The 19555-nt window shown below is 39.0% G+C and overlaps 1 protein-coding gene across 7 annotated transcripts in view; it reads left to right on the top strand.

Moving 5' to 3' along the window:
- Window positions 1-19555, top strand: part of Fas1 (fasciclin 1 Fas1 domain-containing) — a 150246-nt gene that overhangs the window by 48438 nt on the left and 82253 nt on the right. For all 7 annotated transcript variants that reach the window (XM_018021925.2, XM_018021924.2, XM_018021923.2 and 4 more), the window contains exon 2: window positions 10593-10728. In XM_018021925.2, the coding sequence (XP_017877414.1) occupies window positions 10593-10728 (136 nt within the window). The remainder of the gene's footprint in view (window positions 1-10592; window positions 10729-19555) is intronic.

The raw sequence follows: 19555 nt of genomic DNA, 5'->3' as shown, positions 1-19555 counted from the left end.
AGGTTATTATTTATTTAAGAAAACTTTTAAAACTTCTCAAGTCCAAGAATTACACCTTTTAGCCAAACCTAGATAAGGTAGAGCTGTATTAGCATGTTGGCCAAAAATTGGTCTAATTGGTGACTCCCTCGAGTAGTGTTTAGTTACCAAACTTTAGTACCTTCGGGACCGAGGGACCGCAAGGTGAATTTACTCACTGTCTGAGCTTCCACTTGACCGTCAAGACCATAAATTTCGGCCCGTGTAAGTGCCTGAGCGACATCTTGTACGCAAAACTTTTTACGACCGTATGCTTTGCTTAATAAACTTTTCACATCGTCACTTAATTTATTTCGTCCTGCCGCGAAAATGAAACGTTTGATAAGAAATGATCGTGTGATTCCTCTTTTACTTGAAAACCTTTACTGAGAAATGCATTAACCCATTTGTTTATCTGCTTGCTATGTGCGAAATTAAATAAAGCTGCTATTACGATAAAGTAAAAAGAATGTGTACGGACGAGGGGGCGGGAATTTAAAGAGAGATTTTATCGAAACCGTTACGTAAGTTAATTGGAACGGCATCAAGAGCTTTGGAAATACCGAAAGTCGTTACGGGCTGGTAACTTTGATCAGGAGAAGTTACCACTGAAGTTACTGTAACCCATCCATTTCTCAGACCGGCGACGAAAGAGTGTGGTGGAAGTGCACGAAAATGTCGGGGAACAAAAAGGGAAAAAGAGGTTCGGCGACGAACACTTTCAAACCGGTTCCGATCAATTAAAAGTTAGCCGAGTTTGATTTATCGAACGATTTCAACAGATTCTGATCTCGGTGAAAAGACCAGTTTCCACCCGACGATTTCCTTTTCACGGTCCCTAGGCTCTTTCAACGCAAAGCTCCCGGGCTCCGATTGCTTATGTTCAACTCGAGTCTGTTTTTGATGTCCATGCATACATTATTTGCACCCCTGAGGGGGCGTTTATGGATACGCAAATCTCGCCGGACTTTTCTTAACAATGAAATTCTCCTTACCGATTGTTTCAATTGATAGTGTAAAACTGATAAAAATATGAATAGACTGAGTATTACATTTTTTCTTTTATGGAAAAGAACATGCATTTTTGAGCGATCATACATATACATATGTAAATGAAGTTCGGTTAAAAATAGCTCGATCAAAACGGGCGTAGTACATAATTGGACGTCGATGTACCTGGCCAATATTATTCGAATGTGTGAGGGCACCTTATCATGGACGATCTGTTGTTCCCATGAGGAATTTCGCTCCTCATTTATCTTCATTATCGACGTATCTGTCCTGCGCCATCGGAGCCAATGGCAGCGTACACTTTATACGTTGCCGCTTGTATAAACATTTGAATATTTATGAAGGATGCATGGCATCGTTTCGCCTCGACGAGCAGCGGTCGTATAGTTGTTCTTCGTTCGTATGATGGTTGGCAATGATCAAAAACCTGTCGAAGTTACACGGCTACAGTCGTACACCGTCGATCGCGATCGCAATTCACACTCCGGGCGATGCGGCACGATATTGTCGCGTGTTTCTCTCTTCGCCATCGCCCTCCTCATTTTTCCTTCGTTTTTTTTCTCCCGCCTCGCGAACAATGCTTTTCCATTTACATTCGGTGTTTACATCGTGCGAGTTCCATGCATCGACACTGTTACTGTTTGCTGAACTGAGTCCCTTTTCTTGCCCCCTTGTGTTCACTCCCTTTGCACATTTCATAGTCGGTCCCTGATGGTTTTCGGGACTCTCCTAACCCTGTTTTGCTTTGCTTAGAATTTAAAAGGAGACACTTATTCTCAGTTTGCTATTTAAAATAACATTACGTGGTAAAAGAATGAATGAATTAAAATGGAACGTCAAGTGGAGAACAATTTTAATCATTGGTTTCGGTTATGAAACAACCTGTAGATTTTCATAACCACTAACTTTTGCTGAAGAAAAGAACAAGTTTGGATATCGAAATGGAACAGAAGCTTTACGGATTCCACACAATGGAAATTATTCGAACTATCACCATAGTCGTAACCATACGCCGTAAACGGCAGAAATTATTGAACGACTTCCTATAAAAGCTTCGAACTTAAACTGTGATGGAGCTATATTATTCTAATTTTAACGCTATTACATATTTATGAACATGAAATATGAAACAAATGCGGACGCATAAGAATACAGAATTTATAAAGATTCTAGAATTATGAGCCACTGTGCACGACTCGAGTGATCTTTAAGTAATTGCAAGTAATTTATTTTACGATTTTATAATAGCCACGGTGTAATACGTTTCACTGATAATAGACCGAGATAAAAAATTGAAATAAACCGTGTTATTATACGGTGTTGTTGTTCTACGGAAGGAGAAATTAATATTTACCGTGCACTATTCATCACGCGTTCTCATCTATGCAAATATATTGAAAGGTATGGAGGGAGATACTTCTTAATAAGAGTTACTTCGCCCATTCATCCTTGCAGCGAACATCTCAGCCTGCCGACGCGGCTGTGTCAACACTAGAATAGAGAACCATTACCGCTAAAAGCGTTGAATCTGAATGCTTTATATGTATTTGAAGCGCGGCGTGATTCGTGACATTGGTTATTCACGAGGTTTATGCGGGAAGAATAAATATCTCGAACAGCTGGTGTCATGATTAAAAAGTAAAAACAATTCGCTATGAATTCTGCATTTAAAAATGAAGATATTATTTGTTTCTTTATGAGAGACGTTCGCAGAGTGAAAATGGAGATTGATTAAATAATCTTTTTATAATTTCTATGAAGGAACGTTTCAAACTCTGAATTAAATTTTTAAACTTTTTCCACATTTAATTGATTTAGGATAAAAATATTGTGAAGGAAACAAATTGTACTCAGTCAGAACTTAAAACTGATGAGTTAAATATCAAATCGCGTTAATTGGACTAATGATCTAAATATTATCGAGCGTCTGACAGAAGCAGCTGGCATTGGAAAAATTAATGGTTAGGTGAAAAAGGGGATTGGCTGTTTTCTCCGCGTCTGCTCTGGCAAGGGGAGGGAGTCCAAGAGCTCATCCAAAGAAAAACAATAAAGTGATTGTTAATGGCCGCAGCGTGAGCCGCGCTGCACCACCGACCCGAGGCTGTTTTGGTAGTATCAGCTGGACACTTAACCCCGGTAGCTCATTAACTATTTGGATCGTGCTGATTATGCTACTAATTGGTAATCAATATTCAGTACGACCATTAAAGCCGCGGAGATATCGATACCAGTAATGCGTCTCCACTGCTTCCGGAGCTTGCTAATGCGACCGTTAAGCGAAGGAAGCCTACCGAAATAATCATAATAGCATTTCCGCAAGCGGATTCGCAACACGCGTTCGACAACAGTCACATTTAATGTTGCGCACCGCTAGTTACGAATACCGAATAACCATCGAGGAGAGATTACTAAAGAGTGGCAGCCTTGGACGCGTGTCGTGCGAAAATGTCTGCAATTTTTGACGGCCTCTAGAATAGATCGAAATAAGAAATAGAAAGCAAACCATTATCCTATTTTATGTAGGATTGTTTCCCTTAAATGTTTGATCGATGGTTAATAAAAAAAAAATGTCTATTGTAAAAAAATTTTTTCATCTTCGCGAAAAATATTTTCGGCGAAAGTTGTCCTATACAATTTCCTATTAACTAGTACGAAATATTTAGTTCACCTGTTTGGTAAATAGAATTCGTATTAATTTCGTTTCTTAGATGTTTAAGAAGAAATTATCTAAAAAGATCCAGATATTCTAAATGAGATTGTAATTTTTCGCTTTAAACACTGTTTTTAAATAGTCATTCAAAGTCACATTATTTCTGTTTCTCTTTTAAATTTTATTTGACTCTAATCTAATAAATCTGTGCTCTGAGTCGTACAAATTGATTCGCAACAGCTCTATACAAGATGGTGAATAATCAAAGCCGAATTCAGTCTCGACAGTATTAAGCTCGCCGATAATCATTTTCGAATTATCTATGGGTCATGGAAACTGTCTGAATCGGCAATCGATCATCCCTCTTTTAAGGGTATTCCATCGCGATGGCAGGCGAGGCACAGGGGGAAAGAGGATTCATGAGACGTCATGCGAAACCCGGAGGATCCACGCACAGAGGGGAACTCTGATCATCGTCGTGGCGAAGGGTCGAATTTAAGGGGTCTTTCAATCCTTGCAGAAATTCATTTCTTCGAGTTGTTTTGGTAGGGGAGATGCGCTCCTCTCCCGGTGATGAGTCACGAACGCGAATTTCCTGCCTTGTTGTAGGCACTGTATCTACATCGCCTCCGTCAGAAATTGCTAGATCGTTTCTTAGATGTTTAAGAAGAAATTATCTAAAAAGATCCAGATATTCTAAATGAGATTGTAATTTTTTGCTTTAAACACTGTTTTTAAATAGTCATTCAAACGTCACGTTATTTCTGTTTCTCTTTTAAATTTTATTTGACTCTAATCTAGTAAATCTGTGCTCTGAGTCGTACAAATTGATTCGCAACAGCTCTATACAAGATGGTGAATAATCAAAGCCGAATTCAGTCTCGACAGTATTAAGCTCGCCGATAATCATTTTCGAATTATCTATGGGTCATGGAAACTGTCTGAATCGGCAATCGATCATCCCTCTTTTAAGGGTATTCCATCGCGATGGCAGGCGAGGCACAGGGGGAAAGAGGATTCATGAGACGTCATGCGAAACCCGGAGGATCCACGCACAGAGGGGAACTCTGATCATCGTCGTGGCGAAGGGTCGAATTTAAGGGGTCTTTCAATCCTTGCAGAAATTCATTTCTTCGAGTTGTTTTGGTAGGGGAGATGCGCTCCTCTCCCGGTGATGAGTCACGAACGCGAATTTCCTGCCTTGTTGTAGGCACTGTATCTACATCGCCTCCGTCAGAAATTGCTAGCAGGGATTATGAAATGTTATGGAAATCACCGCGACGTCCCTCCAGCTTCTTGATAGATGAAATCGTAAGATCGATCGTGGAATACGAACGAGGCTCGCTTTCGGTGGATAAATGTTTCACCCTTGTCGTTCAGGCATCGTTGAACAAGAAATATTGTTACCGATCGAATCCTTAGGGTGAACTGATTCGATTATGCCCGCTGACACGGTGTTCAATGGAACGTGAATCGTTCGGTCGATCCTTAACACGCTGGTTAAAAGTCTCCTCATAGTACGGTTTATACGGCATCCTTGTTAACATGACGACAATATCAATTTGCAATTTGTATCCGTATTGCAATTACATGTTTTTATAGGAAAATATACTTTATTTTAAAGTTTAAATTATAGATTATAATATTTTTAATATGGCAATAGATTACATTCTTAACAGGGATATATCTATACGTGAAAATATTATCGTCGTACATCGTGGTCAGTAGTCCAGAGTCTGGACCACTGAATTATTGCTATGACAAACGCGTTACGTACTTCTGTGATCTCCTTGGCTGGATACCTACGCTGCATTTTCTACAGAGAATTCGTTCCTGCATACTCGTACATTTCACAACTGTTTGTACAGTTCCAGCATTCACAGGATAACCATTTTTGCTTCAATTTGCTATCTCTTATAATAATGAAATATTTTTATATATTTATCAGACTTTATAGTAACTTTATCAATATGGGCATAGCCACTTGAACACGTAAAGCCGCTTTCCTCCAAGCCAGTTTGTTTCGCTTGAAAATAGAATCACCAATTGGATGACTTATTGGAAGTTGAAGTATCCAATTTTTCTTCCATTTGTACCGGAGGAAATTTTATCCCACTACCGGGATTCGAAAAACCCTGTTCGACCTCCCATTGGCTTACTACCGTTTACACAGTTATTATAGAATTCAATGCGCACACCCAACTAATTTGCATATTATATTATTATATGCTATAACACGCGTGAATGGATTGACGTCATTTGGGGAAGTAACCCCGGTAAAATGCTCGAGACCCTTGCCATCTTAAAGGCGATTTGTTAAATTGAATTGAGAGGAAATAAGCGAATCGAAAATAAATTGATATGCCTTCTTAAAATGCATGAGAAATGTCCGACGTGTATATAAGTTTACAGAATTGTACATAAGTTTATTATCACTCGTTCGATCAGAAAATAGCATACATTTTTTAGATATTTTTAATAAATGATAAGTTCTACAACATCGGTCTTTGCGGTAGCAGCATGATTTTTATCCATTAGTATTTCCCGTAAGGAAAGTGGAATTTATTTGCCGAATCCTTGTATTCCTGTTACACCAGATTTCACTAAAGCGTACTTATTTCTTTAAGGTTTAGCCAAATTCTTCGAACGTTCAATCCATTACTTCCACATGTCAACCTTTATGGCTCCTAGCATGTTCCAATTCGGGACACGTGCACGCTGTTCGCGACCGGATCTTGTAGGTACATATACATGCACGTCTATCTACCTAAGCTACGGGAAGAAACGCTTGAAATTCCTTTGGCCGTACCTATATATCAGTTTGGCAAACAGGAAAATTCGTGATATTACACGAGCGATACCATTCTCGTTGAATTTGTTGAGGGGACCGCGGGCCCGCTCGCGGTTCGATATCGTTCTATGTATTTACGTCGTGCCGTACCGAGTCGTTGCAACGCGATGCACGCGCATCCAAGAGCGCGGCGCGGCGCGGATGCATTATTCGCCACGTTATTGCACGCGCCGTTGAACCGACTCCATTGTAAATTGGTCTGGTGTGTGCGTTCGTTGGAAACGTTGCCTGGGGGCGTGATAGTCGTGGCCGTGGGGCCTCCGGGCAAGGGGTGAACCCGATGAAACCCGGTAAAAGCCCTTATATTGAATACGTGGCTCACATCTCAATATCGCGATGCACTTACTCAATGCGATACCGATACGTCCCGACCTCAGCTTCGGCTAAGCGTGATAGACGCGGCCTATACTCCAGTTACAGCTGTTATTAATATTATAAAAGATTCCTCCCTTCTACTGTACGTAAATCGAACGAAGGTACCTTGAATAAGTATTTTAATTTCGTTCTCCAGATGCTTCATGTTTTTTTATAAAATGTTTAACAATATCTAATGTAGAGTTAGAATAGAGTATGTTTATTGGGACCGAATATTTAATGTATAATTTTATTTGTGTTATCACAAATTAGTTTGGTACATCTAGAAATGAGATTTCCATACTTTAGTATTCACTGCAATGAAATTTCCATTACCTACTATTTGTTGTATGTCGTAATATTGGCTCCTTCAAAGCTCTGGTTACGTCGATTTCTGGATGAACCTTGCGGTACAATTTCAGCCTCTAAGGTTCAATCTGCTACTCGGTAGTTTATGGAAGGTTCAATGCGGATCGAGAAGATTTTAGGGTAATTTCGCCTAGCTCAATGAAATTTAATGTATCGCAAGCAAAGGCGTTCATGTTTCCTTAGGTATAGAGAACCGTGGAAGTTAAGTTCTGTTATTAAAATTATTACCTTCGTTATAACTTCACTCCGAGATCAGACAGTCTGTATCAAAGTATGTCTAATCATATATTTTATTAAAGTACTGAATGAACTGACTGTGCGTTAATTGACGATCACGACACGTGCCTGTAACTCGGCAAAATTTGACAAAGGAACGGGCGAGATGAAAGAAGGAAAACCAAATATTTCATCGTTATTTTTCGGGCATCAGACTCGCATCGGTTTGGATGGTAGCGAGAATTGGTCAGGAACGTGTGTGCTCTGTACAAAATGAGAAGAAAAAAATATTCGTCGCGCTCCGTTATTTGATTTTTCCAACCGACTATTTTTAATTTTCGCCTGTAAAGGAATATTTGTTCTCGTTTTAAAAAATGTTTCATATCTAAAATTCTGTCTTCGAAATATTTTTCTAATAGTTATTCAAATAAGATCTTTATTTCCATTGATGTTTAGAAGTATTATAAACAACCTTCGTATACGTATTTAAAAGAAAATAGGAAAACTGTTGTACAGTGTAATTTTGGTTAAAGACATTAAGTCTTATATTAAGAGATCGAGTATTTAATTCGTAAAACTCTGTCAGCATCGATGCACGATTTATTATTAATAATTGAATAACTTTGTGTCAAGGCTCACGTGTATGTTAATTAGTATGCGATGAGATAATTGGGAAGGCGGATTCATACTGAGGTCTATTAGCTGTGCATCCACGTCGTCGGTGCTGGCAGGAAATTTCTGATTAATTAGTGGAAGCTGAACTAGGATGCGGTCGATCCATCTGCCTCGGTATTCCATAATGATTGGTTCGCCTTCGAGTTATATAATAATATCGGGTTATCCTATCTGTTTGTACGGAGTAAATTATGCTTACGCTACGTAATACCGTTAAAGGATTCTCCGTTTCAAATCTACTTGCATATAACGTAAATTCAAAAGTAAATCTAATTTTAACATATGTACACAAATATTTTTATACATTTACCTGCAAAATAGTTAATACGAAAAATGTTAATTAACAGTGAGCAACTCTAACTTGTTTAATTTCATCATGTGATAGACGATAAATATTGAATTATGAATTTTTAATCGTATTGAATCTGTTTTCAACAAGTAATAAGTGCGATTTGAAATTCATTACCGGATATGAAAGAAATAAACAACGTAATTTTTTCCCGATGCAGCAGCTGGCGTAGCGTCATAATTGATGCATCAGAAATGGATTTTAATCCGTTCGTTAACTGGTTGAAATAAATGTGTATGTTCAGGCGGCGAACAGTGCGATGACGCTTGTAAACGTCGTTACGGCTGCCCTATTTCCGGACCCCTGGGACATGCTAATTAAACTGGCTAATAGACGGTCCGGCCTTGGCTGGCCATCAATCGATTTAACTACAAATTCAATTGAACCTTACTTATTGGACGGGAAAAATAATTACATGCCCCAAAGGTTCGCCCTCGTTAGATTGATTCAGATCTTCGCGTTCCGCCGTGAATTATGCTCCGGCAGGAATGCTGCTCTGTCGTATTTAACAAAACGTGGACGATTTACGTTCGCGTCATACACGGTAATAATAAAACTTAATGAACGTGCGTTCCATTTATATCGATTCTATTCGTATTTAATTTTACTAATTACGAGATGCATTAAATCATTTGTGCGTTTCAATTTCATTTCAAAATAAATAATACATTTAAACATATCCTCAACGTATTGCCGAGATTTTATACTTATACACGTTCTTGCCCGTTCTTTTAAAAATGTTATTTAGAATGCGTTTCATGAAAGAATGATTTGACGAATTATTAAAATTTATGTCTACTGCAATATGGAACAAACGAAAAGGGATGTTCCTAAAGCATATTCTGAAATTGTTTCGAAACGATAAAAACATACGTGGGATGTACGTATGTAGCTGCATAAACCGTCGGCAGTCGCAAAAGATTTGCACGAGTCGAATATTCCGTGCATTCAATTTGTAGAAAAGAAGGTCGCGGAACTTTCAAAGTAAACTGGGTTGAATAAGTCAAAGAGTATTCCGGCAGCAACAATTTGATATAGCGACATGAAAGGGGACATCTCAGCGCCTTTTCATTTCGTGGGGCGAAGCAAACGTTTTAAAAAGAGAGAAAGGGACACGTCGAACGCGAGCCGAATGCCGAAACGGGCACGAAGAAATAGCGTGAAGTACGAATTGCCTGCGAGAATGCTTGTTAACCTTTTTGAGCGACCTTTCGGTCTCGAGATAGAAAACTAATTTATTTAATCCGGCTCGCGTCTGTTTTTACGTTTCCCTGCAAATTTTTTATTGAAAAGACGCAGTGTTTGAAAAACATAGTTCGTTGCGCTTGCTCGTGATAAATTAACAGTGCCTGCAATAAATTGAAGTTCACACAACATGATTTTATTTAACTGTATTCATGTCTTACAGTTCTCTAAATTATTGTTCTCAAGTAATAACATTTATAGTGAATAAATATTGTATGGATTTAAACAGTAACATAAAAAAGAGGATATGAAAATCCCCAAGGGTAAACGAAAAGATAAATCTGAGAATTAAGTTTATTATCTCCAGTAAAAGATACACGTCCGTCGCTTTTTCTAACCACTGTAATTCGCAATGTTTTTTCGTTTCACGTAGATTGGTAGGGAAGAAACTCACGTGACTCACGTCCCGGCAATATTTTCCGCTCTTTGACCCCGGTGTTGGGTTAATTGCGCATTGATAACTAACGAGGTTCCTTTGTGCGAATTTTCGGTGCAGACGAAAGACCCCGGCAAATTTCATTCGACGCGCCGGATTAAACACTTTCGCCCTGGCCCGGCCACGGCCGTGGAACGCGAATCGCTAATTCGCCATGCACAATCGTACGTTTAATCCAGCGTTACTTTACTTACCCCTGCAATTGGCCCATGTGTCTGTTCTTGAGCTATGATACGTTTAATGTCTGCCCTTTGTTGGTAGTATATAATGTAACGATGTTATATAGTCATTAAACATTTAGATTTGTAAAAAGAAAGAAAAAATCCTAACTTGAAAAAGAAAGGAGAAATTTACAACTGAGTCTATTATGTTTCTTTCAATTGAGAAAGTAATTTTAAAATTTATATTTTTGTTCCAGTTTTATCAATTGCTGGAAGCCAGTCCGGTGGCGAATAGCACGCTCGCGCATCGTCATGTGACGGTGTTCGCGCCCACGAATCGGGCCTTCCAAAAGTACAACGGCACTACGAAGAACTTGATTCTCTACCATATGTGTAAGTACTTTGTCTCCTTCCTGTTAAAAAAAAATTTTGGGACCGTTACTTTCATACTGGGAAATGTTAAAGTATATAAAAACTGTTTCTACGTGCACAGTGTGTAAATATAAACCTTATTTTTATTGCTTGTTGTTTATAATTGTATGAAAATTAATTATTAAAACAGTTTTCGTTAACCTGTACATATTACTAAAACAATTATTAGTATCGTATCACTTTCCATATAATTTTCATATTTGCATGATTTTCCATCTAGAAATAAATATTTGTTCGTTCTCGTTTGTTGAAAATAAATTCAGTCGCTGTTGGCTCACGTAATCTCACGCTGAATACGTCTACAATTCAGTACAAAAATACGAAGCGGAATGAAATCTTTATTGCTGCTTGAGGAAGCATACGAATTTCGAAATTTGGACCCTGATGCGTTGATCTCCTCTCCAGAGATGATACACGCTCTATGTACATATACATACTACATATACACGCACGTACATTCTAGGATATGTTAGCCGGCTGAACATGTCTGCATGCGAAACGACGATGGACTTGGCCGCAAAGGGAGATCCGATTGAAAATACATGAAATATGTACGGGAGTTGAAACGCGTGTAACCGTAATTCAAGGTTCTTCCGTGCTCGAGGATACAGCTATAGCGCGCGTCCAATTCGTCGTGAATTTCTGATACATACAATACGCCCCATGTATTTAGATCGATGGCCACTTGATTCTGTTCATCTTCGAGGATATACCAGTGCGGATGTCAAAATCCGTGGCAGTACATGATGCATATTCACTGTTTTGCTATACCGAACAACTCCCAGGTAGACAATAACGCGTATCAACTGTTACTCTTCTGCAGTTACATAAGAATTAAATAATTCAATCATCGGCACATTAATTGATAACTTCGTGAGGAGAAATTATTTCACAGGCAAATGAATTTGAAGAATAATCGAAATTATATTTCTGTTCAGAAAGTTTATCGGAAAATACTTTACAACTAACTATAATAACTACTGTTCGTGAAATACACGTAGTTCTCGGACAAGAACTAATAACGGCATGCTATTCAAACAACATTCGGGGACTTCCGTCATCCGTTTACAATAACTCGAACCATTCTCAATGCTGCTGTAACTCAGTGACATTAATCCCTACGGAGATGTCTGCTCATTCCCCAAAGCCGTTCTTCCTTAGTTAATGTAATGTTACCTCTGCAATACCGCGCCAGTGCACCAGCGGCGCATTATAGCGATTTACAACAGCCGGCCAATCCCTCATAGTGGACTCGCTGAGTCGGAGCGCACCGTATCAGTCCGCTGTGCCGCTTTATCAATTATTGCGAACGTCTCGCTTGTGCAATCTCGTCGACAGTCCGCCCGATCGGCTGTAATGACATCGGACACTCTTAATCCAGATAATTACGCAGCTGTTTGATTATTACGTGATCACGTTGTTTATGAATTTCGAATCCGCACGAATTTCCCATGCTGTCGATTGTATTTAATCACATCGTACATAAATCACACCTTTTTAAAACAAGAATCCGTGGATAGAAGCGAGCAAAGTTTAAATGCTAAAAGCTGTAGACTATTAAAAAACAAAAGGATATTAGTTACCAGTTTCTTATGGGACATTCGTCGTAGGACATTGTTATTCCTAAAAATTGCATTTGTTAGGACTCGGGATAGAAACGGATCCGGACCCTTTGTACGAGGATTCGATGAATCATTTCAAGCTGAAACTGTTCCGATCCGATTTGCATCCCTCTGACAAGGTTCAATTAGGAGCAATTGATTGTTTTACACCTACGGTCTGACATAGTCCTCTACAGTCTGTGGCGCAGCGTTGTCTGCGCCAACAGAAGGTACATTTCCCAGCAGGGACGCAGACAAAGAAACAGGGACGGGGACGAAACGATTTCCCCTTAGACGATCAGGTAACACGGCTGAGGGAGAATTTAATCGTGTGCGGTCTCGATTCCATTCAGGTTTCGATCGCGACTACTATAGTAGTCAACCGCTGTGAAGGGTAGCACGGGGGGAACTCTGATTGTCAAGGATTGATCAATCCAAGATTGAGAAGTCACCGCAGGGAGAAAGCTCGTAGACTGTTGACATTATGGATCACTCAAACATACGCCGTATGAATCCATGGAAATTCCTGTCCGATTTTTATTGAACGTATATTACAAATCATTTGTATTGTACAAGATATTTTTATCTGATTTCGAAAATTTCTGCCCGCGTTTTTCACAAAAATGTGCGGCGTACGCAAATGTAATAAATTTTTAATATCACAGTTATATCCGGTTTTGCGGGACGATTTCCTATACCCGATCGTCCCTTCGCTTCGTGTCCCGAGGCATTTTCACGATTGCTACGGAGAAAACGCGCCCACGAAGGAAACAAGGAATTAAGAAGGGCGTTACCATTTTATGAAGAAACTTCCTTTGCGCGTTTAAAATGCCTCAGGCGACAAAGGGAGGAGGTAGAAGCCGTACGGATTTCTCGAGTTATATAACTCTTTTGAACGACAACAATTTCATTCGCAGTTCAATTTCGCCACCAGATGAAGAACTTCGTTCCGACAATTTCCAACAATCTTTCTTCGCACTGTCATTCTTTTAATACGTTCGTGCTAATTTTATATATTTCAAGTATGTCACTTTCTAGTTAACAGTGCTTGAAACAGTTATCATGTGTCTCTTAGAAATGAATGATACTTTTAAATTGATTAAACATTTATTTTCATTCATGTTTATTGATAAAATGTATGCAATAGAAATACCAATGAAGTAATACATATCTTAAATCAGACAATTAGATCAAATCATATTTATTTGTACAGCCTCTACATTCATTGTATTTTACTTTGTCTGACCAAGCACGTACCTATACTACTTCCCTGTATATATTCTTCAATATACTGTTACATTTATATTATTCTTGATTTATTGGAAGCATTTTTATATCACGTATAATGAAATACTGATAAGCGTAATAATTTTTCTCAATTTTATTGCATGGAAATTTTATTCACGAGACTCGTAACATAGGCAATGTAATCTACCCGTCGTTAAAGGCTGCGCGGCGTCGGCGGTACGTTCAAGGGGGAATAGATAGCGACCTTCATTAGGTCTTCTTCGTGTTTAATCCGCGATGAATGCCGGCGTCGAGGGGTGAAACAACGAGTGCGTTCGCCGGCGCAAAGAAGGGCACCCCTGGGTATTTGTAACCTTCCTCCGTCGCCGGCAGCGAAGCCAAGTCGCTGACGGATAATCGTCATTCACAAGGCGGATTCCTTTTTTGTGCTCCCTCCACGCATAGACAGCAACCCTTCGACAACGCTGCGAATACTTGGAATACTCGAGGGTTCTCCACGTTGCCGGCGAGGGGGTAACGCGGAGCTTCGCTCGATTAAGACGTGAGAAAATTCCTTTCGCCGAGAAGAAGAATCCGCGAGAAGGTTAAAGTTTCATATTAGCCGGAATATGCAAACTTGTTTGTTTTTTTTTTTTCTAAAAACAATTCCTGTTGGTTCGTTTGGATACCAGAGTATGAAATTATCGTTCGACGTTTGAATAAAAAATATATAGCATAAAAGTTTGGAGGGAAGTGAGAGAGAGAAGTGAGTCAAAACGACTATTGGCTATTGATAATCGCACGTGGAATTAACTTGAGGGTTGCATGAAAGTTCTGTAATAAATAACTGTCGGGGGAAAGTGGAATACTGTTTTTTCATGGATGAGGGGTAGTTGTCCCAACCCTCTCCGGTGACTCACCTCGTGCAACGGGTACAAGTATACTACACGTAAGGAAAGAAGTAACAAGAGCCACGTTCTTTCTATGCGGTCACGAAAGAAACGGAAAGAACAGTTGTTCGGTATAAAATATCCGTTGGGAAAGTTTCGTGACAAGTTAATAGGAGACTTCGGGCAACTGACGGTGCCAAAAAAATTGCACGCTTGCTATACGAATAGAAGATTGATGCGTTTTTAGGTATAATTAAGCGATCGACGTTACTTCAAGAACTGCTGCCGCAAATAATATAATAAATATAAATCTGAGAATTAAGGTAATTTTCTTGAACTCAAAGTACGTATTTGATGGGAAGTGCGCCTGCTAAAACGGAAATATCAAACGCGTTGGTAAATTTGCTCGTGGAAACTTAAACTTTGGGAGTGCAGATCGGATAGGAGGAGCGGGAGCGAGAAAGAGGAATAGAGCAAAACGGATCACAGTTGAGATAAGAGAAATGAAAGGAAGAAGTGGAAGAGAGTACACGATGAACCGGGCGACGAAGGAGTGAGCGAAGAACCTCCCCCTTAAGAGGTAACTAAACTGTTCGGCTCTTCGTGTGAAACTTAAGAACAGCGTATATAGGCGGTGGAGTCAGGTGAGAGACGGAGGACTTTGAAGGACCTACGACCGTGGAGGAGGAAAACTGGTTACACGGTGCTTGACGTAGCGGAGAACAAGCCGGTTAGGTCTCTGCGACACATCTTGCGGCTCCTAGCCACAGGCCAAACCGTAACCTCTTGCCTCTGTTTGTCTTGTTACTGACTGGAGAATTTCAAACTCGTTCGACCGGGCGAAATCACTTTGTAATCAGATCCATTGTGCCGGAAAATCACATACTCTTGCCTGGGTTAATTAATCGGCGTGGAAACACGTTTTCATGTTACACTATGCAATTAGTAAGCGCGCGTCTCACGCTATAAGTATTAACAAAATAATATGAATTGTGATCGTTTCATTAGCGGCTTGTTTTCGTCGTGACTTGTATCATAAATTCTCAAGTCACAAGACACGGCTGTATAATATGTTACTCATCTCTGTTCTTCTTTCTTCAATCAAGCATCGTGAATTATTTTCGCGATTGTTCACCGAATTGCCCTCCTGAATTTCTCCAGAGACCAGAACGGACTGCACATAATTGAAAACAAAACCATAAAAATCGATGCAACAAGTTGAATCAATATTATCGTCAAACGCAATATTTTAGGAGAAGGATGTTAGTTTCTAAAAGAACAACGAGATGAAATACGAACGTATAATCCCGAGAACTCTACGCGTCGTGCCGGGTTAAAATAAATCTGTACACAAAGAACTTTGTCCGAAGTCAGCTCAAAATAAACGAAGCTTCACGTTGAAGTTCGTAGTTTCTACTTTTGATTAAATAACAAACCGTGCTGGTTGGTAAAACCAACCCGTTTTAAGCGGTACCTTGCGATATTGAATAGAAGATTTTACGAGCATTATAGCTTCCATAAACTTTGAATCTTATTCCATCTAACCATGACTGGTGCAAGTAATATTCTTTAGTGCAGCTGTTTAAATAGTATAGTTTTTTAATTGTATGCACATAAAAATTGGAAGTCTGTCCATCGTCATGAGTTGATTATAAAATTCATAAATATAAATATATTTCAGATAGAAAAAGATTTTGCAAGAGATATTTGAGCCGTTCAGTGCGCACATCGATTAACTCCACTTTTTGAAAAATCTTAAATTTATGTGTCAAAGCACTTGGTATAGTCATAACTTGTGCTTTGACACATAAATTTAAGATTTTTCAAAAAGTGGAGTTAATCGATGTGTGCACTGAACGGCTCATTTATAGCAAGCATATTCTCCAAACCGTGAAAGTAATTTCTGGCCGAAAGTTATTACTTTATTACCGGAGACGGTTTTTCAAGGTAGATACGAAATTGTTATTCGATTTGATGAAGCTGTGATTCTAACCGCTTCGGCGAGTTTGCAGGAATTTTACGCATCGCGGCAAGTTTCCCAATTAGTCTTGGAACTTTCATAATTTTGCAGCTTTGCCCGTGTTATTTTGCTGCCGCGCATTACCGTGCTTGGTTCAATTTATCATTTCACCTCCTCCGCTCGGGAACTCAACTTTATCCGCTCCAGCTCGTTCTTTCCCTGTTTACTTCTTTCGCATTGTTCCTCCGGTAGTTCGTTTTTTTTTTCATCCTCAGTTCTTTCCTCTCGCGCAATTCTCTCTTTCAATCTCCACCAAAGAGGCATTCGCAAAAACAAATTGAATCCCGATCTCGAAAGACGACGCTAATTAAAGAACAGTTGCCATCGAGATCGTCTCAGACGTAATACTTAAATCGTCGACCGAGAAAATATCGAAAGTAATAACAATTTTTCGATTATTAATCAGTAAATTTTTGCCAACATTACTCTAATTGACGGAACGTAATTTCATATAGTCATTTTTGTTTTTCCTCAATACGTTACTAGCGAAAGACGATTCGGAAATATTTTCACAGGTGTTCCCCTCTGCTAACGACTAACTTTATCGCAAGACGTAGCTACATACTTCTTAACAAAATATTTAGAGCCACTACATCAAAGTTGAAGTAGCACGCTCATCAGATGTATATGTATAACGCCCCTTTACAGAGTTCTTCGGTTGTAGATGTTTGCCGACGACACGTAATTTCGGCTTATAGTGTTTGCCCTCCCGCGATGGCTTGACGTTTCACGCGGCGCTTAGGCTTACGTACACGCTAACATTATCAGTATCCGTTTAATGCAACGCGATATCGATTTTCAGTGCGTATTTAGTCAAAGCCGATGATTAAATATTACTTAGCCAGTTCAATGTTACAAAATACTAACAGTGTACAAAACAAATACAATATATTAAATAAACTCATGTTTTGCAAATTGCCAATAATGCAACATTGTCAGAAAGCCACCTCTCATTTGTAACAAAATCTTGTACCAGTTAAATTATTAAGATAAAGCAGTCTTCCTGTACATAAAGTAACATATAATAATGTACATCGATTTCTGCATTTTGTCTATCTAAAAGGGAGAGCTTCTTGATCGAATTACTCACGACTGACGTCGTTCAGAGTGGCTTGCACGAGGAGGATCACGATATCGTTATCGAACTTCCCTGTCACTTCGTTTTGTATCGAACAGTTCGTAATAAATTCTATTACGTGATTATCTTGGTAAGCTTGTACGTACCGCAGAAATGAGATCACGATCTCCTCTTATACAATAATCATAGTCGAATGGGAAAAATTTGATTTACTTATTAAAGGACGTTCTATGAAATCAAACTAGCAATTATGTTATATAAAATGAATGAGTATATTTATAAGTTATAATACTTATATAATATACTTATATAATATAATATAATAATTCATGTATCTTGGGGTCGATCAGAAACTACAAAATTAGGAAACGTGACGTACATTGAATCACGATTAATTTTTAATAGAGAATCGAGCACCTTCCTATCGATTCGTGTTCCTAGAGGCCATCCCCGGTTTACGATAGAGCGGCAATGCTACGGAAAAGAAAGCTCGTCTAGGAGATTCATGAAATGAGGGGACAAGAAGGTTACATTTCCCAGAGGAGACGGTATTCTTCTTTCATTTTCAGACTTATTTCCATCCAGGATGGAAGGAACCGGGTGTAGCCCTCGCAGTGGGTAGACAGAGTCCTAGATAAGTCGGGGTGGGTCCACGGGGATTGCGGGCTCGCCGCCATCATCCGTTCTCCGACGCGGAAATCAATCTCGACAGCTTCTCGTATCAATCTCGCATCACACCTGAAGCGCATCTCTTCCGGGTCCTCTTCTTCTTAGCCTCTATCCTTTTTGAGGCAAAATGACGTTGAAAATACTTGCAAGGAGTCAGCCAAAAGGAAAATGCCCGAAAGTTTTTATCAAACTCTAAAACGCTTGTTACTGATCATTGGTTATCAATTCAATTTAATAAATTCTATGGAGAAAAACATCTGATTGCTATCTCCAACTATATATTAAAAAGAAGAAACTCGTTGATTTCAAGAAAGCTTCTTAATTTGTTTAGAAATAAACTCTGCATGTTTCCTTTCATACTTAAGGATGTATTGGCTATACAGTCAATCCCAAAAGTTTATGCACTTTAGAAACGCATTTTTTAAAAAGAAATCAGACGTCGAAAGAACAATGCTAATAATAAATCGGAAAAATCGAAAATTTTTTGTTGTTGTTTATTATTAGCAATGTTCTTCCGACGTCTGATTTCTTTTTAAAAAATGCGTTTCTAAAGTGCATAAACCTTTGGGATTGACTGTATAGCCAATATATCCTTAAAATAATATAACTCTTAATTCTATAATATAAATTTTACAATAAATTCTATAATATACATTTTATAATAAATTGTAAAAGAATAATCACAATAAAAATTGTAACAGATACTGGATACAAACTGATAGGTAGGATTAACAAACAAATGCCACTCGACTGTGATTCGACTCGTTCAGTTGACAATTATTACAAGCAGTCGATTCCCTAGCTACTAATCGATACACGTCCACTGTTATAAGTACTGTTTACCAATTAGTCGTCGCACAATTATAATTGCTAATTGTGCACATCTCCGGATGGTGCTCATCGCTGGAATCGGAACCACCGGTGTCCGTTCATTTGCCCACGAAACCAGCCCGCAAGTACACGGGGCGTTAATTTTAAACTGCAGATAACAAAAACACTTTGCGGTCATTCGGAATTATATCAGCACTGGTACAGGCAGTCTAAATTCCATTGAAACGTACGATGCACACTTTATTACACAAAGTCAGGATATCACATAATTTATTATTATAAAATCAAGGTTCTTATTAACGTAAGTTTTTGTGGACTGATAAAGCAAGATCTATCTCTTGTTCTGTATCGCTTTACGTTCTTCCCATTTCAAGTTGGCCGATCAGAAAGAACGGAGAACAGTTCATGAAAAGTTTGAAACGTGACCGCTGCAAGTTTCCGCACGGGGCTAAGCGTATGCCATTAATAATTT

The sequence above is a fragment of the Ceratina calcarata genome, unplaced genomic scaffold (genome assembly GCF_001652005.2).
Source record: "Ceratina calcarata isolate Rehan_Ccalc_2016 unplaced genomic scaffold, ASM165200v1 scaffold267.2, whole genome shotgun sequence".
NCBI classification, from domain to species: domain Eukaryota; kingdom Metazoa; phylum Arthropoda; class Insecta; order Hymenoptera; family Apidae; genus Ceratina; species Ceratina calcarata.
The sequence above is the reverse complement of the archived record's forward strand: the minus strand, read 5'-3'. Positions and strand labels throughout refer to the sequence as shown.